Raw genomic sequence first — 27,611 nt, forward strand, 5'->3', positions numbered from 1 at the left:
TAGGGTACCAAAAATGATGACTGTGTGGATTACCCAGAGGCAGATGGATGAAGAAGTGGATAGACTTGTGGACGAAAATTGGAGCAGGACGGGAAGCATAAACAAACCACTTACTAGATCGATAATTTTGGGCTTTTTGTATGAAACAAATTGGTCTTAAAAAACCATAGATATGCCAATATATAGACAGAAAAATTCTCATTCGGAGCCTACTTACTATGTTATACACCAATGAAAAACTCTGAATGTTTATTCCATAGACTTTCAGAGTTTTTCATTGGTGGATATTGTTAGGCAATCATATGACGTCACAATATTTCGGTTCCAATTTTCTATCGGAGTTATACCCCCCTGAAGGGAAGGACTGAAGACTGCCTGGAGGCGAATGGCGAGGGACCGCAGACAGTGGAGGGCATTTATGGAGGAGGCCAATGTGATGCTGAATATTATAAACAGCATGTAGATTTAGAAATGAGATGACATTTATTACTATTACATCGTACATTAGTTAGTTTTTATAATATCGTTATTTTTTAATGAAATTTTACAGTTATCAAAAAATCATGCATTACATGTAATAAAATTAAGCGCACTTGAAGTGAAATGACACTAAACTGCGATATATAAATGCTATGTATAGCGCCCATGAGGTGATATCTCACAAATTGTCCAATAAATAAATATGTTACTATTATTAAAAGCCCAAAAATAATTAAAAAATCTCTCCCAACCAACATCAACAATGGCAGATTGGTACTGCAGATCAGAAGACTTGGGGCCAGTTGTTTTAGAGAACTTGAACAATTTTCAAAGTTAATTTTCAAGTTCTGTTATTATTTCATTATGGGTCAGTATGTAGTTTCATAGTACTTGAATAATAACAGAACTTTAATATTAACTTTTAAAATTGATGAATTGTTCCATTTCTGTTGTCTATGTTGTCGCTGGGTCGCTGCCTGAGGAATTAATATTCAGGGCCACAGACAAATTCACTCAACAAAATCTTTGGATTAATGATAATGATTTGAATTAAATAATCAAGCTGTACATTCCTGATTATCTCTAAGCTGTTACATAGTTGGGTAGAGCAATGGATAATGCCCTCGCTCCCTCAGAGAACTATGTCAAGAATTCAATTTGGACTTTTTCCAACTTGGGAGAATTTAATTCAGGTGGTGCCAAGACCATCCATTCACATTTAAGATTGCTTCCGAGAAGTAAAGTATAAAGTTTTAAACACTTTTGCAGTAGGTAAAGCTTCTACGCAGCGTGAAAGTTCATAAAGTTTTATTAACTCAAGCAATTCTTATTTTGTTTTTCAAACATTTTTCAAAGTATAAAGGTCAAAATCGAATCGCAAATAATTCTAACGAGGACAATTTTTTAAAAAAATTATGTGACACCTCACAAGAGTGTCCCTCTCTGTACAGTGTAAAGGAAGGGGAGCTATGTCGCCACCCGGTTGGGCAGTGTTGCGAGGCGGGTTAAGGTAGGGGCGGTAGGAAAGAATTTATTAATGCAGGTCATGAAGAGGCCTGGATTATATGAAGGAGGAAAAATAGTTGTCGGTAAGGTCATTCCACATATGAGCCGTCTTACACAAAAGCCAACATCAACTGTGAACGGGTGTTACGCTCGTGTATGTAGAGTTTCACGCACCGGGGACCAATGCTGCTAGCTCCTTAGAGCAGACTCCATTAAAATACCTGTAGAACAGACTCAGCATGCCCACATTGCGTCTGTGCATTAGAGGTGGCAATCGGTCTGTTAACAGTAGATTGTCAATGAGATGGGCCGCCCTCCTTTGCACAGAATCAAGTATGTAATAATATTAAAATGCTTGCATGTTCCCCGGAGATCCGTTAGCATTCGACTGGTAAATATGCATACAGCACAAGAGCCCAAGCTATGTTGTGAAGCTGAATGGAGTGGGGAAGGGAAAGGGGATGAGGTAGAACTTGGCTTCATATCTGATATGAATAGCCAAGTTCTACTCATTTCAATCAACATTTCGATTCTGAATGATGGTTTTCCACAAGCGAGATACTGCAACCTCTGGATGCAATGGTCATCCTTCTAAATATTTTATTAGGAGAAAACAAATTTATTTTCTTAACCCTAGAAAGATAACCTACGCCTCAGAGGCGCCCGCGACGGTAAGAAAACGCTGTCTCTTTCTAATGAGCTCGCGCATCTAGCTGTCCTTTTTCATTAGCTCAGTCGTCGGTGCACAGCGTCGCGGGACGTCGTTTTTACGCGGTAAGTACCATATTTTTCAAGTTATGACTAGGTAATGCGCTCCAAAGGCGTATGGTTATCTTTTGCATGACTTTTAGTAAAAGTATAAATTTGTTTATACTTACATTACATGTTTATTATAGGTATTTTATTGTTTGTTTTAGCATGGTTTTTTTAACCTTCATAATGACGAGCCGAAGAATTATATCTGATGATCAAATATTGAGATTTTTAACTGAAGAAGAAGAGAACGAGCATGATGGACATCAGGAGAGTGGCAGTGAAACAGAAGATCATGTGAGTGAAGATAAAATGCAGAGTGACTATGAAGATGAGTTCATCGATGATGAGGTGCCAGAAGAATTGAATGATACACAAAATGAAGACATTATAACTCCACCAGTATCTTCAGAGCCTGGAAGTTTGGAAACATCACGTCGTGACCGCCGTATAATTGTTCCTGATCGCCGTGTGCTAAGGGGTAAAAACCAACATTGCTGGTCAACAATAAAAGGACAAAGTCGTGGTATATCTGCCATAAATATAATTCGCACAAACAGAGGTCCAACGCGTATGTGTCGCAATGTGTATGACCCAGTATTATGTTTTACTTTGTTTGTTACCGACGAAATAGTGGGTGAGATCGTCCGTTGGACGAATATTGAGATCTCTGTAAAACGTCGAGAAAACATGACCAAAGCCACTTTCAAAGATACGTCTATGACAGAAGTCCGAGCTTTGTTTGGGATACTGACCTTGAGTGCGGCGATGAAAGACAATCACTTGTCTACCGATGAGCTGTTCAATAGTAGTTTTTCAGGAACACGTTACGTGGCAGTGATGAGTAGAGATCATTTCGATTTCTTGATTAGATGTCTGAGATTTGATGACAAATCTATACGGCCCTCCTTACGTCATGAAGATCCACTTGTTCCCATTAGAAAACTGTGGGAATTATTTATAACTCAGTGTAAACTGAATTATACACCGGGTGAGCACGTCACAATTGATGAGCAATTATTGGGGTTTCGAGGACGGTGCCCATTCCGCATGTACATCCCCAATAAACCCAGCAAATACGGGATAAAAATCCCTATGATGTGTGATAGCGGAACAAAGTACATGCTAAATGCAATGCCGTATATTGGAAGAGCCACAAACACTAATGGTTTGCCACAAGGTGAATATTATGTAAAGGAGTTGTCTCGGCCCTTGCATGGCACAAACCGGAATATTACGTGTGACAATTGGTTCACTTCGGTTCCTCTCGCGAAATCCCTTCTTCACGAGCCGTACAAACTAACCCTCGTTGGAACCATACGATCCAATAAATGGGAGATCCCCGAAGACTTGAAAAATACACGGTCTCGATCCGTAGGCACGTCAATGTTCTGCTATGATGGATGTTTGACCCTAGTCTCGTACAAGCCGAAGCCCTCTAAGATGGTTTACCTGATATCATCGTGTGATGAAGAAGGTGTCATCAACGCCACAACCGGTAAGCCTGATATTATAATGTATTATAATCAGACTAAAGGCGGGGTGGACACGTTCGATCAAATGTGTTCCTCAATGTCATGTTCAAGAAAAACCAATAGGTGGCCAATGGCTATGCTTTATGGCATACTGAACATGGCATTCGTCAATTCTTATGTCATATACTGTCACAACGTTCTAGCGAAACATGAAAAGCCTCTAAATAGAAGGGAATATATGAAAAAGTTAAGCACTCAGTTATCTGAACCGTGGATGACGGAAAGACTCGAAGCTCCTACTTTGCTCAAGCGTGTGCGAGAAAATATCACCAATATTCTTCCGAATCCAGATGTGCAGAGCTCTAGTGATAATGAAGAAGAACCTCCAGCCAAGAAAAGACGGTATTGCAGCTTTTGCTTAAGTAAAAAAAAAAGAATGTCAATGATGACTTGCGCCAAATGCAAAAAAACAGTTTGCGGCGAACACAAAAAAGATGTTTGCTTTGAATGCCTCTAAACCAAATTTTTAGCAAAATAATTATAGTTTTGACTGATTATTTTATAGTTTATTAGTAAATTAAAATAATTTAATAAGGAAGTTGAGTGAAAAATATTTTGACTTATAAAAAATATGTTCATGTAGATCAAAAAATATCGATTCTAAATATATAAATATATTTCTATATTATTATTCTTAGAATTAGTTAAACGTTCTTGAAAAAGCATTCAATAGCAATAGACTGTATACGCTCCACGATTGGTCGAAAGAATTCTGTCGTCACATGTGTCGTGACTTGTACGTACAACGGAACACCTATGGTGCATCTCTTTCTATTACATGAGAGATGGTCGGTTTAGATGAGAGAGGTGTATAGGCCAAACGTTTATTTGGGTTTGTCAAATATATGTACGTATTTGTTATTATTATTATATGAAATGGATTTCTAAAGATACATATTCGTATAGTGCTTTATAATAATATGTTGTTTATTGCATAACTTAGATGTTTTTATTATTATACATGTCACATAGCATGTGATACACTTCAGGCCGCCGGCCGCTCAGAAAAGTCTCACAGTGAACTGGGCTGTAAACCGTTATTTTACTTTTGGTCTCTACTTTTCTGCGCGGTGGTCCTGAATTCGCGCGGGGAACGTCAACAAGTAGCGACGGCAATACCGTACCGGGCGTGAAAAGCAAATATTCTAACTTAAAATATTAATTTAACTATCAAATCTTAATCAATTTTCTTTTTTTTTTAATAACATCAATTATAATAGACGGTTAACATTGGTAAAAAAATTACTGGAATTCCTTGTTGAAGAATTAAAATTTTTTCCATACATAATGCTTAAGCGACGTGGTTTTCACAGTTCTAATGACGTCACACTACACCCCGCCTGTTACCGCTCGGATTCCGCTCGTTTTGGCGGGCTTAATAAAATTTAAATTTTGAGAATTAATTTAACTATGAAAACAAACTTTAAAAAAAAAAAAAAAAATACCAGTATTTAAGTTTGAATGCGAACATAGATAAAAAAAAATAAAAAAATGGACTCAACTTCCTTATTAGTTTTATATAAAAAAAATATAAATTTGTGATAATATTTTCCTGTAAACAGAATACGGTTAATTTTATTGTTTTTTTCTAGAGGTTTTTTTTAATTTAAGTTTAATGTTTAAAATAAATAAATAATTTCAGTAAAAAAGTTTTTTATTATTAGTTCATTAACCACACATTAAAATAATTCCGCTAAAGAAATACATTACCTAGGTATTTAATTTTAAAAAATGATAAATATATTATGCGCCTCTGCAGCGTATGGTTATCTTTTATGTACTACAAAATATGGTTATCTTTCTAGGGTTAAAAAACTATTATTAACAAAATAAGGTAAGTTATGATATTTTTTTTAGTCATTGCAAAGTACCCACTTAATCAGTATAAATTATCAAAAATACTAATTTCGGTTGTGTGTGATTTAGTCCTGCGTTTTTTTTTTTTACATTAACCCTACCCAGGAGTCATATGTCATCTTTGGGGCACGCCACAATGCTGGTGGGAAGGCGCATCTGGTGTGACCTGTGGCAGAGGTGTTAGTTATCTAACCCAAACCCGCCTCCCAATTGAAAATCTGGTTCAATGAACTCAAATTTACTTTCAATTTTAGTGCCATTTTCCAAATTGGAACTGATTGTTTAAAGAATTCAGAAAGCAAATTCAGTACCTACCTATAATATTATATTTTAATAGAAAATTATTTTAATTGCCAATTTCAAAATTGGAACTGCTTTGTCGAGAATTCAGACTATCCCGCGATTTGTTACTTGTCTGCGCTAGTATAACAGTGGCGTATAAAGAGTTAAAAACGCGATGAACAAATCCGTTTCACCCTTTTCTCAACACTTTTCAGCAACTGTGATTAGTTTCGAGATTTGTTTCATTTATTTTAATGACGTTTTTGTCAATCCTTCGTGCGCGCTGATAAACAATAAATCTACACACCTCTCGATAGATATTATAACGATTGGCGATAGAATTGAAATGGCACTGATCATAAATATACCACTCACATAGACTTTCCAGCTAAAGTCACAGCCATTTTCATGGATATTTATTTCCATTACAAAAAAGGAACACAAGTTCCAAATTTTCGCGCAGTTAGATTGCAGAGTAATTCTTGTAATAGAAGAATTAATTTCCCTTTCGAACAGAACGAGCAAGAACGAGACAAGAGAAGTGAGTGGTTTATTTATGCACGAGAAGTTTGACATCCTTTGCGGGGACAGCGAAGTACAGGCCTATATTCAGCTGTATTGCGTTTCCTTTTATCTCGCATGACACTACCCATAAATATAACACTACCACATGATAAGCTCTGCTTCTCGAGGCATCCAGCAAATCGTTTTCAGCATAAATATATGGTTTCACGTAAAAACGTAACTGCAGAATCTTCTGTCAGAATGACATTTCTATAGAAATCTTTGAGAAGTATTGTTTACATGCCGTACGGGGTAAAATTAATTTCACTGACGTTTTCGGCTTGAACTTTAAGAAAAAAATTGAAAAAGTCAGGAAGATCCACTAATCCAATCCGGTGAGGTCTTGTTGGACCGCACTGGACCGCACATCGGTCAAAGAACCGCAACTGTGGTAGATAACACGCATATATTTATATTTGAATTTCTTATTACATTGATTAATTAATTACTCATTAATTGCTCAGTATGTTGCATCCGTTGCATCTGTGGAAAGAGACAAGAACGCCCCAGACAAAGCACGACATGATCAAGTTAAGTACCTAAATTCAGAAATAAAATTTATGAGGTAAGGAGTTTGTATCAGAATAGAAATGTGCAGCATTCCATCCTCTACGCCCACTTCCATGGTAAAACATCATGGTTACATGGATGGTTACTTGTACTTATGTATTTTAAAGGGTATGTATCTGTACCTATTTAAATAATGTAAGTTATTTTATTTTTTACTACTTCTGTACGATTAGGCTGAACAGTAATGGACCAGTTCATCGTGGTTAAATATTATAACACTGGTTGCAATAGACATCATGCAAGAGCAATTTTTTTTTCTTAAAATAATACATAAAATACAATAATACACCTTTATTAAGTATAGATAAAATGCTGTAATAATTTGAACACATATTTCGAAATTTTACAATAAAATATGAAATTAATATTTGAATAAATATTTAAATATCATAATTATTTAAACAATGTGTAAAAAATAATTACGCCACTGAATTATAAAAAAGCTTTAGTCATTGGGCAAGAACCGCAAGAACTAATGTGTTTATATACCGTCACCCGTAAACAAATCAATATCTTTGGATATTCATAAAATATCTGCCATTTTGCACAACTGCCACCAATCAAAGCTAGTTCTTCAGATAATTTTGTGCAATCATTGGATGAAAACAGAACATGTGAATGGATCGTAATAAAAGTACGCTGCACTTTTGATAGCATAAAAATTATTTCCAGGTTTTTTATTGGCAGCACTGAATCTTTTCTGAAACGGTCAGAATTGCCAACAGTACGGAACGTAAAATACCAATTTTTTGTAGAGGTTGGGGTTGGCCAGTTGCTCTCCCGTTTTGTTAAATGTGTAAAAATTTGTATTGCAGTTGAGACTTTTATCATCGGAGAGTGAAAAGCATCAATTATTTACCACAACTATGAGTTTATAGAAGAATATAGTCAGTATTATCTAAATTTGACTGATCTTACGGTAATAAGTGACAAGTTTGGTAATGGTGGCCATGTCATGAAAATCCCGACAACCATGGATGATAGTTCGGTTTCACACCAAAATGGGGGACAATTAGGCCCTCAAATTGGCGGTACAATAAGTGATAAACAGACAGAGGAACCCAGCCAGGCTCCTGAATACTCAATTCCCGGAATTTTACATTTTATACAACATGAATGGGCACGATTCGAACTAGAGAGGTCCCAATGGGAAGTCGAAAGAGCAGAGTTTCAGGTACGTAGCTTTTGACGTAAACGTAATGTCAAAAATATTATTATTAGATATGATTAGCGACTCATTTCCAAAGAAATTAGGGTCGCGCTGTTGTTTGCAATTGGCGATTTTATAATGGGACCTTGTGCATTTAACTAGAACAATGTGTCCTCTGTGGACTAGTATGTTTATCGTAAATAAAGAGCATATTTATATTATTATTATTTTAGCACGTGTATTGTGTACTCATTACTCAAAGATATTTTTACAGATATGTCATTGTTTGATCATAATATTGTATTATTTTATATTGTGATTGCATTTTACAAAATGGTCCCATGTAGATCTTTAATTGATTGCATATGCTAATACTGTTCAATAGATGAATGTACAATGTGACAGGATTAGAACGACATGAAAATAATCTTATTGAAATTATGTATTTACAAACCGTATTGCAAATCAATTCTTTGTTGCCATTATGAAATCCATTTCACACATTGATGTAAATTTTCTTTCTGTATAATATTATTAGTTATTTTAAGTTGGTACCTTAGTAGTCAAGCTGCTGCATTTTTTGACACAAAAAAGTAAATAGCATAATATTTATACAGATGGAAATTTACAAAAAGAAGAAGAAGAAATTTCATCAAAAGAGAAATCTGTTTAGAACAAAATAATGAACTAAAAATTATTATTATGCTAATATCAGAAGTATTGGCTCTGAACTTGAGGAATGATTAGAAGACGTTTGTTGTTTTGTTATAAGATTGTGCTAAAAATCTATACAAAAGGAAATGTATCATCTTATCTGACATGTTATCTTATGTATTACAATATTTTTTTTATTTAATCTAATGTAGTATATATGCATAATCCAACTGCAGTTTGAACCTCTTTATATGAACCTTATTATATTACTGATACATTTATTTGAATTGATGATTAATAAGCCTTATCAACCGATTTTAATAAAGCTTCAATAATAAATAATTCTTTGTTTTATGATTAAACAGAATATTTTAAATTTCTGAATGATGACCTCTTTTAGGGGTTAATAACGATGTTTTATTCTGTTTTTATTTTTGCATAACATGCCTATTATTTTAAATAGCCTACACATGTTTTTTTTTTGTGTGTTAATATTATTTTGAACAAATTGACTGCACTCCGAAGACAAATAAACCTCAGTCAAAATTAATCAGCATTATTACGCAATTTTATTAACTTTATAGCATTTTGTGGTTTCTTTCATTATACTAATCAAATGTGTTGAATGGTATCATCGCTCGGAGTACAATTCCGTGAATGTGACAATTTTTCCAAATATTGTTAAATTGTAATCATTTTCTCCGACTGTTCGTTCGTCTTCAGAATGGAGAATATTTATTAAAATTTTCGTTTTTAGACAGTATGTGTAACATCGCTTCCAAGGACAATACTGCACATCATTACGAATGGTGTTTTTTGGACAGCATGTAAAATCGCTTCCAAGGACAATACTGCATATCATTACGAATGGTATTTTTTGGACAGTATGTAACATCGCTTCCAAAGACGATACTGCATATCATTACGAATGGTGTTTTTGGACAGTATGTAACATCGCTTCCAAGCACAATACTGCATATCATTACAAATGGTGTTTTTTTTTTTCGCTCTTATAAATTATGTGATATGTTACATTTCCAGTATTGCATGCCAAACATACAAACCATATTTTATTTATTTATATTATACACCCATAGGGGATTTACAAACATGTGATCTTTACAATAATTTTGTGGTACATTAGAAGTAAACTTTGCTAAAGAAATTATAAAATAGAAGACATTAAAGAGAATAATAAAAGCTAACATTAATATTTATTTTTGAGGTATGTTGTTATAGCCTTCTCGTAACTAAATTCCGTGCAGTTGAATTTTAGTGGTACTTTACCATAAGTGTGCTCTATGCAATCACAAATCAGTTTAACTTCTAAATCTGAAAATAAATTTACTGTTTATTGCTGTATATATTAAGTAATTAATATAATACGCAGATGAAGCTTGTATTTTACCCTTGTTAGTGGTTCTAAAGTAAGGTAGTAATATGTAAATTACACAAGTCTTAACCTTAGCTACAACCATTAATTAAACAACGGAGCTCAAGAGTTTGCATTCAATGAAAATATAAATGTTACTTAAATTAATGTTGTAGTCATAGAAAACATACAGATTTTAGATGGTGCACAATTTCAAAGGCTACAATTAAATATCCCACTGATTTGAACTTTATAAACAAAACTGACTGATGAAATTAGTATTGGAAGCAAAATGGATATAAGATATAGAATTATCTTAATTCGATGTTGTATTTACAGAAAACATACAGCTTTTAGGTGGTGTATGTTTTCAAAGGCTACAGATTATTAAATTTGTATTTTTGACCTTATTTAAATGTATGAATTGCATCATTCCAGGCGCGCATCGCCTTTCTGCAAGGCGAGCACAAGGGGCTGGAAAACTTGAAGAATGACCTGGTGCGGCGGATAAAGATGCTGGAGTACGCCCTGAAGCAGGAGCGCGCAAAATACCACAAGCTGAAGTACGGCGTGGAGCCGCAGCCGCTGGGTGACGCGCGCCCGCCCTCACCGCCCGACCCCGAGGGACAGGAGCCCCCGCCCAGCGTCACCTGGCGGCAAGGGCGCCAGCTCATTAGGCAATACTTCGAGGTAATCATAGTCGCATAGTCTGGAAACACGCCAAATATGACTGGTTTGTTTCTATGACTTGTTCTTGAATTTAACAGCTCGGCCTTGAAACGATTTGCCGGCCTCTGTCTCTTAAAGACCCATGTTCGACCCTCTACACAACATCCTTAAAGATGACTTGCCCTGAGGGAATTATTGTTCTCAGGGCCTCCTGTTTGGAGTTAATTTAAGAAAAACAATCTTTCTGTTTCTATTCCCAAATAACATTAACCCATTATCAAATTTTCGCACTCGTGAGAGATCACCATTCAGAATTGAAACAGACCAGATCTAATTAGTCAGGTTCTTCTAAACCTTATTTTTCCACATCTTCTGCCCCTTCCCACTTCCTTCGGCCTCACAGTATTTCCCAATTGAGTCTCACTGGCCGCCAGTGGGAGTTAACATAATAATATCTATTATCAGTTTTCACCCTGGTGTTCTCACGACCATTCAGATTGGAAACATTGCTGGAAATATCTTCCAATCCTTCCTCTCTCCATATCTCCCTGCCCCTCCCCACTTCCTCCAGCTTCACAATAATCCTAATTGGGGATGCCGTAGTCCACATAAACTAAATCACACTTCACCAAATTATTATTCGATAATGAATATATTGTCACTTTACTATAAAAAACTTCATGTCTTTTTCAGAAAAATGTTTTTTTTTAATGCACAAAATATGCCCCACAACATATCCCAATGGGGGTATATTGTGAGGCTGAATATAATGGGGAAAGGAAGGAGATGGGTAAAAGGAAGGTGGGAAAGTACCTGGTTATTCAGATCTGGTCACCTAAAGCCATTTCAAACAGCGTTTCAATTCTGAACGTCTTAAAAGTCTTATTTACCTGAACTTTACAAAATAAAATAAAACATTTATTTTGGCTATGTTTTCTTTTTGCATAAATCAAAACACGCGGAATTTTAACCTTATCCCCATCTGCGTAAGGAATGTGTGATTTCGACCGATTCCGAATGTTACATGTCGAGGTAGATTGCTGTAATTATTTTTTTTTTTTATTCTCGGGTTACGAATAATCTGGCAATATTTGAAAATCTCTTACTACCACCACATTAAGCGAAAAATGTAGCTTGTGTCGTGATGGAGGTCTTAGCCAGCCGAGGAATTGAACACACTACGTCTGGGTGAGACCCAGACGCCATGCCAACTCAGCCACTGACCGGTCTTATTTATTATTTTCCACTGTTGGTAGCAATTTTCTTCCATATAATCCACTGAAAACTGTGTTTTGATCTTAAAACAGCATTACAAAACATACAAATATTGTTGATCATTCAATTTTAAGAGTTGATGTATAGCTATTTTAAATTTATGTATCAATACCACAGCTTACTGTCAGTCTCACTGAAGGTATGAAACTACAAGTATTCTTTAATCGTAAGAATCTTAAGAACTAAGCCCTTCGTCCCACGGGTCGGTAAGTAATCGACATGAATCGAATGCTGCAATACCCTGCTCAGAAAAGTTACACATTGAACTTTGCTGCAGATCGTTACGTTGCTACAGCCCTGCTCAGAAAAGTTACACATTGAACTTTGCTGCAGATCGTTACGTTGCTACAGCGAACTGAATTTTCTGCGCAGAGTCTTGCATTATTTGGTTTGTGTCATTTGCTTACCGACTCATGGGACAACGGGCTGAGAAATAATGTTCAAACTAATTCTAACTTATAAAATAGCCAACTTAAAATCTTTCAAGTTTACTAATTTTGGTGTTACACATTTATGTATTTTCTTGGTTTGGTTACTTTTCCTGAACAGAGACGATATGTACATTCCTTTTACCTTTTCATCGCATTTCTGATTATATTAAGTTATAAAATTCAAAATACCAAATCAAACAAAATTAAAAACATGACTGAGAGAACAAAGTGATATTCAATTTACAAACATTATTAAGACGATGTAAAGACAACTTGAAACGAAATACAAATGTTTAAAAACTACAGGCCGCCTCAGAACAGGAAACCCTAGTGAGGAGGACTGTAGAAAAAAGAATTTATACTTATATTATACTTTATACCTACATCATGTACAAACTTTGCAATTGCAACTAAATAAAAAATGGGTATACCCAACACTTTTTTTTGCCAGGGGCCCTAATTATTTTCATATCGAAATGGTTTCTTTGTAAGATTTTCTTAACTGACTAGAGATATTATTACATAATATTTGACTTGCATCTGATGGGGTTGCAAGGAATATGAAAATGGGGTTGCTCTCTTACATAAAACCCGTACAGCAGCTACTAAGTGAGCAACATGACTGGCAATATTGATGATATAAATGGCTTCTTTAATTTTGCAATGTCATTGTGCCCTTAATTATTTTAGCTCAGAATATCTTTCTATTCATTTTTGTTTACAATGGGTTGAGCGATGTTTGATCTGCTGTTGATATTATTTTATTCATGCCTTGATAGCCTTTCTACCACGATGATCCTAGAGTTCTTTTGCCAAAAGTATTTACCTTTCAACTGTTGAATGGAAACGAATAAACTGAGAAGTTCCATTTTAAAAGAAAATGTTTCCAAAGAAAACACTGTTTCACTACCTGTTTAATTTCAGAAGGTTATCGATGCTAAATCTCAATTGTTTTAATGGCTTCCACTTAGTTTAGAGTATTTCAATCAAAGCTCTGGATAATAAGGATTGGTGCTTGACTGGTTAGTGTTCGAGTGGTTCAAGGCAACCTTGGCATTGCGTGTTCAATCTTCCACTAGTTATGTCATCCGTCATTGCACAAGCAACATTTTCGCTTTTAATGATGGAAGTAGGAATAATTTTAAAAAATTAGGTTATCGTAACATGCAAATTTTTTGTATTTATTTAAAAACAAAAAGGCATAAATAAACAAAAGTATCATGATGATGAATGATGCAGCACGAAACAATTACAACTGTGGATAATTCATAATCATACTAAGCGTAAGGAGTACAAGTCAAAAACAACAAATTTTCAGAAGAGCGATTTCAAATTTTTTTAACTGTGATTACCTGTATTGGGTGATTAAGTATCAAATGCTTATTTTTTATTGTTTTTGGTCCAGAGATTGAAAAAATGAAATAATGTAAAAAAAAAATTTAAGCGTGTTTTAACAATTCATCAAATTTCAAAGTTGATTTTTAAGTTCTGTGAAGGTTCTATTCAAATTCTGTTTTTATATAATTATTGGCCAGTTGCTTTATGAAACTGAAATAATAAAATAACTTGAATAGAACCTTCACGTAACTCAAATTCTGTGAAAAATCCTGAAGTCTGCTCTGTTTGATTTGTTGTTTTTAAAATTATAATTATAATTATTTATCTATATAAATAAAAAATGTAAATGAACAAACATGCTTTTTGAAAAACAACGCCATCTGTTGGACAAACATGCCTTTTTTTTAAAACAGTGCCATCCGTTAAACAAGCGCTATTGTTTCTCTATCTTCACAGACAGACTGAGCAACAGGAAAGCATGGCGAGATGCAGCTAGTATTTAATAATGTTCATTGTACTTGCTTATTGAAATCAGTTGCATTTTAGTCTGTGGTACAGGTTTGGTAAGACCCAAGCCAGTTACTGACTATAATATTTCAATCTGGTTTGAGCATATACCAATTACCAATCTAAGCTTCTGCAGGAAACTAACAAATAAAAAATGGACATTCTTCAAAATGAAGAAAAAATGCATCCCTTTGATGTGAACTTGCTTTCTATATTTGGTTTACAAGGTGGATATTTTGACCACCCATTCTATTTGCAATGACAGTAGTGATGATGGGTTACCTAAATGTTTTATTTAACTTCCCAGGAGATTGGTTACACGGAGACCATTCTGGATGTGCGTTCCAACCGGGTGCGGGCTCTGCTCGGTATGAACAACAACACAGACCAGGACGACAATGTTAACTCGAGCATCAACGGCAATGAGATGGAGAAGAGGAGCCAGGACACTCAAGGTACAGGTGCTTAACCCTTTTTACTACTTTTATTATTTTTGTCTATTTTACTAGCTAATTTCCGTCAAGTGATGTTTCTTCTTTCAGACAAAAGAAAGTAAATCTTAGACTCTGGTAAATCTAATCTAATTGTAACCAATACAATGTTACAATATTTAGTCAGAGCTTTTCTAAAATCTACCCAATTTGTTTAATTCGTTTTCAATAACCTTTTGTTTATTTAATAAAATTTTAGTTATTGGTTTTAGCTTATTGTTTAAAACTCTTTAACCACTTAATGCTAGGGTTTTTTAATAAAAAGTTTTTTTTATATCAGGTTTTTTTTAAATGTTTTATTCAAAGTTTATACATTTTTCAATTAAAATATAAATAAGAACGAAATAAGCAGCTCAAAAACACGACCAATCTCAACTGCAGGCAAATTCAATCTGAGTAAAATACATCGCTAACTTTCAAGTGCTAGCTATCGGGCTAGCAGAAATTGGAACACATTTAGTACGCGAGCGTCACCCGGGCTAGCAGAAACTGGAACGCATTTAACGCGCGAGCGTGACACATTTAAAAGCATGAAGCGGTTAATATAGCTAATAATGAACACAAATGTGTCGAATGACATTATTATCATAAAATTTTGAAATGTAGTTTTCTTCAAAAAATGTTATTTTTTAATTTTTTTTTATTAGTTGCAATTGTAAAGTTTGTACATGTTGTAGGTATAAAGTATAATAAAAGTATAAATTCAATTTTATTTTTTTTATTCAATAAAAATGATATACTTTGAAACAATATTTACATGTACACATTTACAGTTTGTCTGAAGACAGAACGTCAAATATTTCTTTGTTGTTGAGTATTTTCACATTATGACAATTTGAACAGTAAATGATAATATTTATTATTTGATAATTAATTACATTATGTGTACAATAAATTTTTGTAATTTGATAGTTGAGAAAATGTCTTTTTGAATAAAATCTATAGAAAATTCGACCAATGAATGAATATATATTTTTTAAACATGCTGTCTGAATCATTGTTCAATTCGTGTGGTCTGAGTTATATGCTGTACGAACCATTAAGATATGTATGTTGTGCGATCCATTAAGATATGTGAGTTGTTCAATACATGTGGTCTGAATTATATGCTGTACGAACCATTAAGACATGTATGTTGTGCGATCCATTAAGATATGTGAGTTGTTCAATACATGTGGTCTGAATTACATGCTGTACGAATCATTAAGATATGTATGTTGTGCGATCCATTAAGATATGTGAGTTGTTCAATACATGTGGTCTGAATTACATGCTGTACGAATCATTAAGATATGTATGTTATGCGATCCATTAAGATATGTGAGTTGTTCAATACATGTGATATGAACAATGCTTTATGGCATACTGTAAGATAGTTGATAGAAGTTGTTTAATGGAGTTGGTACTCTCTGTACTTAACGATACGCTTGCTGTGCAATATGTAGTTGAGTTGTTTAATACATGTGGTACTGTATATGTACGGCACAGTGCGGCGGCCGCCCAGCATGGTGAAGAAGGCGTGCAGTGCGTCCAAGGAACCGGTGCTGCTGGACGGGGAGGCGGCCGTGTTGGCCAACTTCGACTTCCTCACCGGACAGGAGATGGACGTGGACGACCTGGAGGAGATGGACAACAAGCTGCACACCATCATACACAACCCCGGTACTACATTCATCTACATATTCAGTCCTGGTGCACTATGGCATCCCCTGTTGAAGGAAGGAGAAATCTAAGTTCAAACTTGTCTATTTGGATTTTATCAATAAATATATCAGAGTGGTGTATCACCAGCCTGGTGAGAGACCACTATTCAGAATCGAAATGTTACTTTAACCCTTAAATGCATGATTTATTTATTTTTCTGGAAAAATAAATATTTTGTAGATATTTACATGCATATGCAAGGAAATATAAAGAATTTTATTTTTTTGTAATTTTTTAGTGATATTTGATTAAAAAAAAATTGTTGCAGGTTTACAACACCATGTATTTAATTTAATAAAAATTAATATGAATAATTTACGTATGAAAAAAAAAAATAAAAAACCTAAAAAAATTTCTCAAAACTAATAAGTGTACCGGAAAAATACGAGTTATTACATATAAGTATTGTATTATTGTATCTACTTACCTAAGAAAATCAAAATAATAACAGCAAAACAAAACACTAATTCTAACCTCCAACCAATTTTCGAGAATCTTCACTTTGTTAAAGAAAAAGTGACATTTGACATTCGCGAAAGAAAAAAAAGTTGATGCCACTTGATAAAATATATTACCGTGAACTTGATAATTCTAAAACGGCATGCATTAAGTATACACCAAAGAGTTAAAGGTGGTTTGAACGGTATGTTGCAGTTTTGCAACAGTGCATATGCATTTAAGGGTTAAATGATTTTAGTTGTGTTTAGTGACCAGTTCTGAATTAGTAGATGCTTCCCAACCTTACTCTTCTCCTTTTCCTTCTGTTCCTTCAGCCTTACAACATTCCACTAATGGGGATGTCATAGTTTAATGTATTATATAATAAAGTTGGTGTGGGTGACTGGATAACTCATCAAAATGGCAACTCAACACACCTATAAAAAGTGTTATGATGTTATGAAAAGTGATGAAACAAAAATATATGATAGTTACATATGTAACCTAGTTTTTGTTTCATCACTTTTAATGACTTTATATCACCTTTGAAAGGTGTGTTGAATTGTCATTTTGAGGAGTTATCATGGAACTGTTGGTGTGATATCACATTTAGAAACAAATCTATGTTTTAGAAAGTCAAAAATCTTTAAGGGTGAGATTCCTCTAAGCTGCTAGCCACGGTAACCTAGAGGCTTGGTTGCTGCTATTGTATTTTTTTATTAACGCCCTTTTTATGGGCTTTTACATATGAATACTCAAAATTATACAGTATTACATAACTGAACTGCCTCAGTAACAATCTTTTGTATTTGTTTGGGGATAAATTGAAGAAGTCAACTGACTCTGGTATAATTATTTCCTTCCATTAGAGTATTCTGGGTAATGAGGAATAAACATGGTAGTTAGTCCCAGAATTTCTGCACTGTAATAAATCTCAACTTCAAACAATTCAGGACTATCAAATGCATAATTTAGAATTATATTAAGTCAGTGCAAATTCTTCTGTCCGATAATTTAGCATATTCATATAATTTAAAAGAGTGTTGTAGTTTAACAAAATTGCTGGAATACTCAGTTTAAAACTTAGAAGAAAGTAAAAATTATTTTGTATTCTTTCAATAGTTTATGCATGAATTTTATTTTTCGTTGTTGTATTTAATAATAAACTTTGTTTCTTATAGATGAAGTAGATGCGGAGGCTGAAGAGGTGTTCAACGAGCTGAACCTCCTCACTCGAGAAGAAGAGGAGGCTGTTAGACAAGATAATAAAGGAATCATTTGGAAAGAAGGAGGTTTGCATTATTACGTTGTTTAATATTACTGTAGTACATATTCGTAATCGGAAAAAAATATTGATCAGAGCAGAAAAATTGTTTGCTTCAAAATTTGTTTATGCAAAAAAAAAACATACAAATTATCTGACCGAATCTGATCTGAATTTGGCCGTGGTTGTAAATGGTGTAAAATTTCAATGCGTACATCGTCCTAATTCGTATTATTATTTTAGAAATCTGAATGGCAGAACGCTCTGGAAATTTAAAAAAAAAAATCTTTATTCAGTGACATGGTTTAATAATTGTAATCAATTATTAGGTATGTTTAGACCACCAAGTTAGGCACATGCCCATGTTGTGGTGGCCACAATGTTTTAGTTTACACTTGAATTTCGTCGGTTTACTCTGGAATATTACTATGAATATTTTTACAAATTTACTTAAATACTTTTTTTTTTTATGTAATAAAAGAAAGACAAACATTCCCGGGCTATGAATAACCTGACAATATTTGAAAATCTCCTACTACCACCACAGTAAGCTGAAAATGTTGCTTGTGTTGTGATGGAGGACTTAGCCAGCCGAGGAATTGAACACACTACGCCTGGGTGGGATCCAAACGCGATGTCAACTCGGCCACCGACTGGTCTTTAATCGGGCCTTACATTACGATTTACACGGAAATTTGTCATATTATAACGAAATAACTTTGAATACCTACCTGAATTTGACGGCCGCCTGCAGATATCTGCTTTTCTGCAATTTTGATTTTTAATTATTTTTTATAAAATTTCGATTTGCAGGAATTGGAAATTTGATTTTTGAGGACCCATGGATTTAGAATTAATAGGGTTCTACTGTAATTATAAAATCTGCAATTTTATTTATGTTTTATTTATTTCAAAACTGGTTAAGTCACGTTTACTGCTCAAAATATACTATTATCTAAAAAAGTATGGTACATTTTGTACAGGAAAATGGGAGATAAGGCTTATTATAAATCACTTTGGAATGTCAATCACCCTATTATTTCCACATGCAATAAAGAGGGATATTATTATGCGGTATGTGTGAACGGAACAAGTACTGGAGGGTTTCCATATTAACACATTGTTGTCTGCAGGAAGTGGTCGCGAGGGTGAGGAAGAATCGCTGGCGCTGGGGGAGCTGGCCCAGTTGTCCATCACCAACGAGGCGGATCCCTACAACCTGGTGCAGGCCAAGGTGTCCTTCCGCAAGACGTGGAACGCCAAGTACACCCTCAGGTCCCACTTTGATGGGGTAAGTCTAACACACTTACTTTCCTTTTACAAATTAATTATTTATGCACTATTATAGAACATGTTCTTATTTAACAAGTTAACTGCACCTCGACTGACGTGAAATGTTTCCCTGATAATGGAGCAATGGAGCAATGGAGCAATGGAGCCGTGTTAGAGTTGTTGCGTGCATTATTAGGAACTTAATTAATGTAGTTAATCAGGTAACTTTTTTTTTCCAGGTACGGGCACTCTCATTCCATCCTTTAGAACCAATTTTGATAACCGCTTCAGAGGATCATACCCTTAAGCTGTGGAACCTTTACAAGACCGTGCCTGCCAAGAAGTCCGCCAGTCTGGATGTGGAACCCGTGTACACCTTCCGGGCTCACAAGGGGCCGGTGCTGTGCCTGGCCATGGGCACCGGCGGACAGCAGTTCTGGTCAGGGGGCCTAGACGGCAGCGTGCGCACCTGGAACATGCCCTCGCCCAACATCGACCCGTACGACGCCTACGACCCCCAGGTGATGGGCCCCGCCCTCCTCGGGCACACCGACGCCGTGTGGTCTTTGGCCCATTGCCGCCAACGCCTACTTTCTGCCTCGGCCGATGGAACCGTGCGGTTGTGGTCTCCGGGCAACGCCAACCCTCTGACCACCACCCTGCGCTCCGAGGTGGACGGCGCCCCCACGTGTGTTGATTTTGCTGCGGACGGAACTCGTGCCGTGGCTTCCTTTGAGAGTGCGCACACGGTCATCTTCGACCTGGAGACCGGCAAGCCCGTGATGCGACTGGAGGGCGAGGGGCGCGGCACGGCCAAGGTAGTGTCGCACCCTCTGTTCCCGCTCACAATCACGGCGCACGAGGACCGCCACATCCGCTTCTGGGACAACGAGAGCGGGCAGCTGGCGCACTCCATGGTGGCTCACCTGGAGGCCGTGACCAGCTTGGCCGTGGACCCCAACGGACTGTTCCTACTGTCGGGCAGCCACGACTGCTCTATCCGCCTGTGGAACCTAGACAATAAGACGTGCGTGCAGGAGATCACAGCGCACCGCAGGAAGTTTGACGAGAGCATCCTGGATGTGGCGTTCCACCCCACGCGGCCGTACATCGCCAGTGCCGGGGCGGACGCACTGGCCAAGGTGTTTGTCTAGCCACAGTGAAGTGCTTGTGCGGACTGAACATTTCTTACTCCGTTGCGGAACTAGGTACCCGTATTCCCCCTTGACTTGGAGAACTGTTACTGCCTGTTTTGTAATGCCCAATAATCATCATTTTTCAAAGGAAGTTTTTTTAACAATATGTAATTTGTATCGCTCACCTTATTTTATGTTTTAATAACGAAGGAGTTTGTTTAGAAGTGTTTTTGATGATATTTATTGACATTGTATAATAAATAAAGCAATTTGTAGGTGATAGATGAATATAGGACGAGCATTGTTGTAGCGAGCTCTGTGTGTCGTACACAGACATCACCTCGTCTCCTCGGCTCCCTGGCCGCTCTCGTCACCCACTCTCGGGCTGTAGTCTAGACTCCATACTTCCGTGGGCGGGCCCTGTCCAGAGATGCTTGTACATACTTATCTTAGGCTCACTCACCGACTAGGTGGCAGGTGGCAGGCGGCAGGGGGGCGCCAGGTGGTGGCGGCCCTGTATTAGTTAACTGTAGAGGTCTAACCGTAAGGTAATCAATCAACCAACCGATCCTTCTGGACGACAGTCCGCGTTACTTACATAGATTACTATATATTTGTCCTCCTGTGCAAAGGTCACCACTGAACCACCTAAACACTGTCTGGTGTCATGTTTTGTCAACCTTCTCTTTTATTTAAGTAGTAATTTATGTATTTTTTACCATAATCCATTTTCAGGTTTAACTGAAAAATAATTTTAGGGACAGTGTAGGTTGGTTGAGAATGGAGAATAGGAGATTAAGAAATTAATCATGGATAACTTTTCACAACAGAACATAACCCTATCCTTTATTTGAAAGATTGTATATTTATAAGATTATGCGAGTAAGTCACATTATTTCAGAATAATTGTAACTTTAATTATTATGTAGTAAATTTGTGTATACACTAACCAACGGTCTCAGAAGTAACGGGAATCATAAAGTCACATTCAATGATATGCGATTCGAGGACTCGAGCCCGGTGCCGAACCCGAACCGACCCATCTTTGTTATTGTTGTATTTAAACTGGTCCATGTCCATTGTCTATATCAACTGTCTATTCATCTGCTTTTCGCTCATCCGTGGGGACTGGGGAGCACAGATATAAGTTTTCACATCTGACATGGTATTATTTGAATAAAATCACAAGTTTCAATTACTTCTTATGTTTCTCTATTGGTAGCCAATATACTGCCAAGTAACATACTCACTACAATACACTCATTGACATGAGGAACTTTACTTTGACATTACTTTTGTGTTCTGTTAGTTTCGTGATGCAATTTCGTTTCTTTGAATTCAGTTTTTTGTTGTTGTGAAAGACAAATTTTACCAAACATAATCGTTTCTAAAATACACATTTGAACTGTTGTTGTAAATCTGTTTTTAAAAGGCTTAGTCATCATTTTGTGAAATTTTATAAACAAATGTAAAATGATTATCTGTTTTAGAGGCAATCTCGTTTTATTGTAAAAAACAACAATAATATTTCTCAGTACTTTTATTACTGCAGGAGTGTGGAACTATGATTTAATATTGCTTTATTAGTGCAATTTCATTAGCTCCGCTGTAATAAAGATGAAAGCAAATAATAATGGATAAATATTTTAATATTTTAGAAATAAATTTGTTTTTTTTTTCATTGTTTTTTGCAAGCATTTGTAGAGTCTACTTGTAATAATAAATCATTATTATAATATATACAAATAAATAAAACAAAACTCACACATTATCTTATTTTCATTTGATAACCAACATTTTAATAGTGGCAGACAGATTTACTGATGAAATAACCAATCAGGTTCAACCAAACCTGAGCTTTAAAAGATCTGACAAATGAAGAAGAGATAATTTTGAGTCTCAATTAATGTTATATCTTTTGGAAACAAAAAAGGCTTAAAACAGACTTTTCCTCTCACTTTGGTTGGTTATATTTTCTTTGATAAAGTTATAATATAAAAATTTTGCTAGTTTTGGAATCAAATTATAATATTTTTTTCTATCATATATGTACTACATAACAGTCACCATGTTGATTGAAAATTTCGCTGACAATTGTCAAGTTTTCAAAATACCATTTAATCGTGAATGTGCCAGATTTGCAAATAGAGTACTTTATATAGGCCGCCTAGTTATAATGTTGTGCATTTCAGCAAACATTATCAGGTCATCACCTTATATTTTATGTAGTCTTAAATGCGCGGTCTCATATCAGCTATTATAATGAGAGCACCTCTTTACAAAGCTGCATCATTGTCCGTTTGTTTGTAAAGAGATATTACAACTTTCAGTGCTTGCAATAAAAAAGTCAAGTTCAGATGACTTCTGAGTCTGCAATTCTACTGCTTTACATTTAGTTGTATTGCACACCTTTTACCTTGAATAAATGTCCTTACATGAAGGGACGGAGATTTCTCTCGACCTAGGAAAGAATAATTTTGCGGCACTTCAGTTTTGAAATCCAAAGTATCCTGCCTGTGCCATCTAGCCTTTCCACCATACGACAGAAGAAGATTGTTTATTATCCAAGATTCCCCGTAGAATCTCTAATAAAAGATGACCTAACGACACGGACAGTCGGGGTATGACGGCGTAAAATTTTAGAAGTAACTGAAAGGAACACCGCGAAGAGATCACGCTTGGAGTAGAATATAAACATTGGACAATAATAGAGAGAAATGAGTTTGAGTGTGCGTGTGCGTGAAGCCCATTAGTTCGCTTATAACTCACGCAGGGACGATGTCTACACAATTAATAATTATTACTGTCATGATTTAAAAGAAATAGGTGGCTAAGTGCAGTACAAAAATGGAAAAGCTGGTCTTTTATAGGTAACGAACAGTATAACGATGAAAGTAAAATAATTAATCATTTCCATTTCAGCTGGTCGGTTTCCTCGAATCCTCATAAACATCTAATCGTTTTGAGGATTTATTGTATAAAGGTGTTTTTCTAAATTTCCAACATTTAGATAAAACTACAAAAATTTGCAATGTAAAAGCGAGCCTTACCTTAGTTTGAAGTAACAACATACAGAAAAATTCCAACACTTCCATGTGAAGATGCTTTGGACTGTTTTCAATTTACTTTTCCACTTAAAGTACAAATAAATGCTTATTGTAAAACACGCAATCACTGCCAAAGTCACGTATGCTGTCAATAATGTGACAATTTACTATCAACTTATTTGTATACGTTTTATGAAAACTTCTAAACCCATCAGAAAAGATTATTTATTGACACTAATATTATAACTCCAGTGATTCCATTTTATACATATTTAAATAGAGGTCTATTGAAACTTAATAAAAAAAATGCCCTCTTTGTATAATTATTATTCAACTAACTTTAGTCTACCTACAAAATGTAATTGTGTAAACAGACTTACCTGTAAGTTGAGTTACTTGTAGGTCATTTCATGATACCAATATGTATTGTTATGCTATTATGTTTGCAATAGAAGCAATACAATGTGAACTTAAGTTTTTGAAAAGGAAAACTTGTCCATTAAAAAATGTTTGTTATTTTCGGTTGATTCTTAATTCTGAAGTTGCGGGGAATCCTGTGTGTTAATTGTTAATATTTGCAACACTCGGGTATAAAACTGCTTTCATATGGCTAACACTAGCATGTCTTTTTGGTAAGCCATTTTGTTTTAAAATTACATATAAGGTTTATCTATTAATTTGAAAGAAAACCTTTTACCACTAACACTGCCAAGAATGAATGAGTTGAGACGCATGGATGTGATGGAAGAAAGACAGCCAAGTTATCTTTCTCTTTGAATGCGGTTAAGGAGAGAATGAATCCGACGTGAATCATTGTGATTGAGTAGCTCTATTAAGGAGAGAATCAATCAGACGTGAATCATTGTGATTGAGTAGCTCTATTAAGGAGAGAATCAATCAGACGTGAATCATTGTGATTGAGTAGCTCTATTAAGGAGAGAATCAATCAGACGTAAATCATTGTGATTGAGTAGCTCTATTAAGGAGAGAATCAATCCGACGTGAATCATTGTGATTGAGTAGCTCTATTAAGGAGAGAATCAATCAGACGTGAATCATTGTGATTGAGTAGCTCTATTAAGGAGAGAATCAATCAGACGTGAATCATTGTGATTGAGTAGCTCTATTAAGAAGAGAATGAATCCGACGTGAATCATTGTGATTGAGTAGCTCTATTAAGAAGAGAATGAATCCGACGTGAATCATTGTGATTGAGTAGCTCTATTAAGGAGAGAATCAATCTGACGTGAATCATTGTGATTGAGTAGCTCTATTAAGGAGAGAATCAATCAGACGTGAATCATTGTGATTGAGTAGCTCTATTAAGAAGAGAATGAATCCGACGTGAATCATTGTGATTGAGTAGCTCTATTAAGAAGAGAATGAATCCGACGTGAATCATTGTGATTGAGTAGCTCTATTAAGGAGAGAATCAATCTGACGTGAATCATTGTGATTGAGTAGCTCTATTAAGGAGAGAATCAATCTGACGTGAATCATTGTGATTGAGTAGCTCTATTAAGGAGAGAATCAATCAGACGTGAATCATTGTGATTGAGTAGCTCTATTAAGGAGAGAATCAATCAGACGTGAATCATTGTGATTGAGTAGCTCTATTAAGGAGAGAATCAATCAGACGTGAATCATTGTGATTGAGTAGCTCTATTAAGAAGAGAATGAATCCGACGTGAATCATTGTGATTGAGTAGCTCTATTAAGGAGAGAATCAATCTGACGTGAATCATTGTGATTGAGTAGCTATATTAAGGAGAATGAATCATTGTGATCGAGTAGCTCTATTAAGGAGAGAATAAATCCGACGTGAATCATTGTGATTGAGTAGCTCTATTAAGTTAACTAAAAGCATTGCTCACTTTTTTGTAACACCAAGAAAAAAGTAGAATCTATTGTTTTAATCAATGTTTTTCCATACAGATTACCTAAAAAATAGCAATTTATGTGTAATATTGATAGACCATAGAAAATCCTCATAAAAATAGCTTTTGCATACGTATTTGTAGATTCCGAATTGTTAGCTATACATATATACTTTCATAGACGTGGAAATAACATAATACTTATCTCCTAATGTAAGTCCAAGGCCTATCACTCAGGAGGCCCCTAGCCTATCTATCCAAGTGTGCAACCCGATTTGGTCAAGAATTGTCGTGTAAGGATTGACTTATTAAATGCTTTATCTGGAACACATACATTTATTTTATTTTAATAATAATTGCGGTACACACTTTGCTCGTCTTGGGGAGCTATTGGTTTTTAACTTCAACCTGATTGGCAGTTTGCTCTGTTAGTATTGAATGAGAAGAAATGGCTAATAATTATTACTCTCACACACTAACATATCCTCATTTGAGATACTTGTTCTCAAATACTTCATAGCCAACACAAGTATCTCAAATGAGTATATGTTAGTCTGTGAGAGTGTTGTGTTGGCCATGAAGTATCTGAGAAGTATTTGAGATACTTGTGTTGACAATGAACTGGAATTTTATTATTTGATTATTTACAGTAAACTTATATTCATGCCACGCTGATTTAACCGATTTATAAATTGCGCCTACACCACAGCATGCAGCGCAGCGATGTAGCAATGAAAAGTAACATGTATTACTTAAAACAATTTTTGTTTCAAATGGACTTTAAAAATGTGTACAAAACAGTCATACTTATCGATTTCTCACTACTATTTTTCTACAGCCTATAAATATAAATATTATGTAGTTGTTTTAACTTAATTTGATTCTATGTTGTTTCTGTAAAACTGGTATTTATTATAAGGATAGTATTTATGTGTATCGCAGTTGACATATTCTAGAATGTGTCGGAAATGACAGTTTTAAACATTACTCCATGACTAACAGAACTATTGTGAGATCCAATTGTTGGTAATAAGAATATCTAGGTGGAGTCTCAATGACCCCGAGTAAAGTAGTTGAACATGAAATGATTCAGATTATTAATATTTGTATTAGTGAAGAGATTAATGATAAAGAGTAAATCCTTTGCGCTCGAAAGGTTAAAGTAATTTTTTAAAAGTCACGTCGAGGCGGCGGTAAATCTGTCTAGTGGACTTAACATTTGACTTTCATGTATCACTTGTAATTTTATGATAAAGTCTAGACACTAGTTTCCAACATCTAAAAGAAATAAGCCTCCACCCATTGAAACATTAGTCTGTCTGTGTTGCAAACATTCCGATGTGTGTGCGTGAAATCATTCTATAATCCTTGGACTTGGAATCTACCTTTGACAATCGTTACAGAATCATGTTCCATCGATGTATCTGCTTTTATAACGCTTAGTATTTGAGAAGTTATTCCAACTCCACCGCCTCCCAAAGACAAAGACTGTCTCCGACTGCAGAAGGACAGTTGGAATAAGGTGAGATACAGTGAGGAGAGCCTTCCATACTACCGAGCATCTGTTTTACTATGTGCTTTATATACATACTTATTTAACTATTGTTTGGAGTTGATGGCTTGGCACCTTCCTGGCTGGACCGCGGGATTCAATTTAAATAATTAATTATATAAAATATTAATTTGTGTGTAATATATTGTATTTAAAGTAGATGATGTATTACCAATCATTGTAATATGATTGGTTATTATTACCTAAATATAAAATTATAATATTCATTTGGCTTTTTATTTACGCAAACCTATCATCATAATCAACACAATCTATTGCTTTCTATCCCACAAACATTCATATTATTACAAACTAGTATCCTTGTGCTCAGGGCTGGCTCTGAGCCAATACGGCGCCTGGCACGAGAAAAATTTTGATGCCCCTTGTC

The 27,611-nt window shown here is 35.4% G+C and overlaps 1 protein-coding gene across 3 annotated transcripts; it reads left to right on the top strand.

Annotated features, from left to right (window-relative positions):
- Window positions 1–7,765: 7,765 nt before the first annotated feature.
- Cka (Connector of kinase to AP-1) lies at window positions 7,766–27,498 on the top strand. 3 transcript variants are annotated; one of them, XM_089635847.1, is made up of 7 exons: window positions 7,766–8,220; window positions 10,661–10,912; window positions 14,750–14,903; window positions 16,422–16,595; window positions 18,257–18,367; window positions 19,473–19,630; window positions 19,851–27,497. In XM_089635847.1, the coding sequence occupies exons 1-7, from the start codon at window positions 8,002–8,004 to the stop codon at window positions 20,763–20,765; spliced, it is 1,983 nt and encodes a 660-aa protein (XP_089491973.1). In that variant the 5' UTR covers window positions 7,766–8,001; the 3' UTR covers window positions 20,766–27,497. The 3 variants fall into 3 exon arrangements, with proteins under 3 accessions (XP_089491973.1, XP_089491974.1, XP_089491975.1); XM_089635848.1 differs by having other exon boundaries at window positions 14,750–14,897; XM_089635849.1 differs by lacking the exon at window positions 7,766–8,220 and adding an exon at window positions 8,934–9,027 and having other exon boundaries at window positions 19,851–27,498.
- Window positions 27,499–27,611: the final 113 nt, after the last annotated feature.

This window comes from Hesperophylax consimilis, chromosome 9, assembly GCF_061612785.1.
Source record: "Hesperophylax consimilis isolate HC1 chromosome 9, BYU_Hcon_1.0, whole genome shotgun sequence".
NCBI classification, from domain to species: Eukaryota; Metazoa; Arthropoda; class Insecta; order Trichoptera; family Limnephilidae; genus Hesperophylax; species Hesperophylax consimilis.

What these genes read in the sequence shown, in the direction of transcription:
- Cka (XM_089635847.1), top strand. Translation starts at nt 8,002, where the DNA reads ATGAAAATCCCGACAACCATGGATGATAGTTCGGTTTCACACCAAAAT. An exon ending in TCGAAAGAGCAGAGTTTCAG is followed by an intron (nt 8,221 to 10,660) that starts GTACGTAGCTTT and finishes GCATCATTCCAG; the next exon opens with GCGCGCATCGCCTTTCTGCA. An exon ending in CACCATCATACACAACCCCG is followed by an intron (nt 16,596 to 18,256) that starts GTACTACATTCA and finishes TGTTTCTTATAG; the next exon opens with ATGAAGTAGATGCGGAGGCT.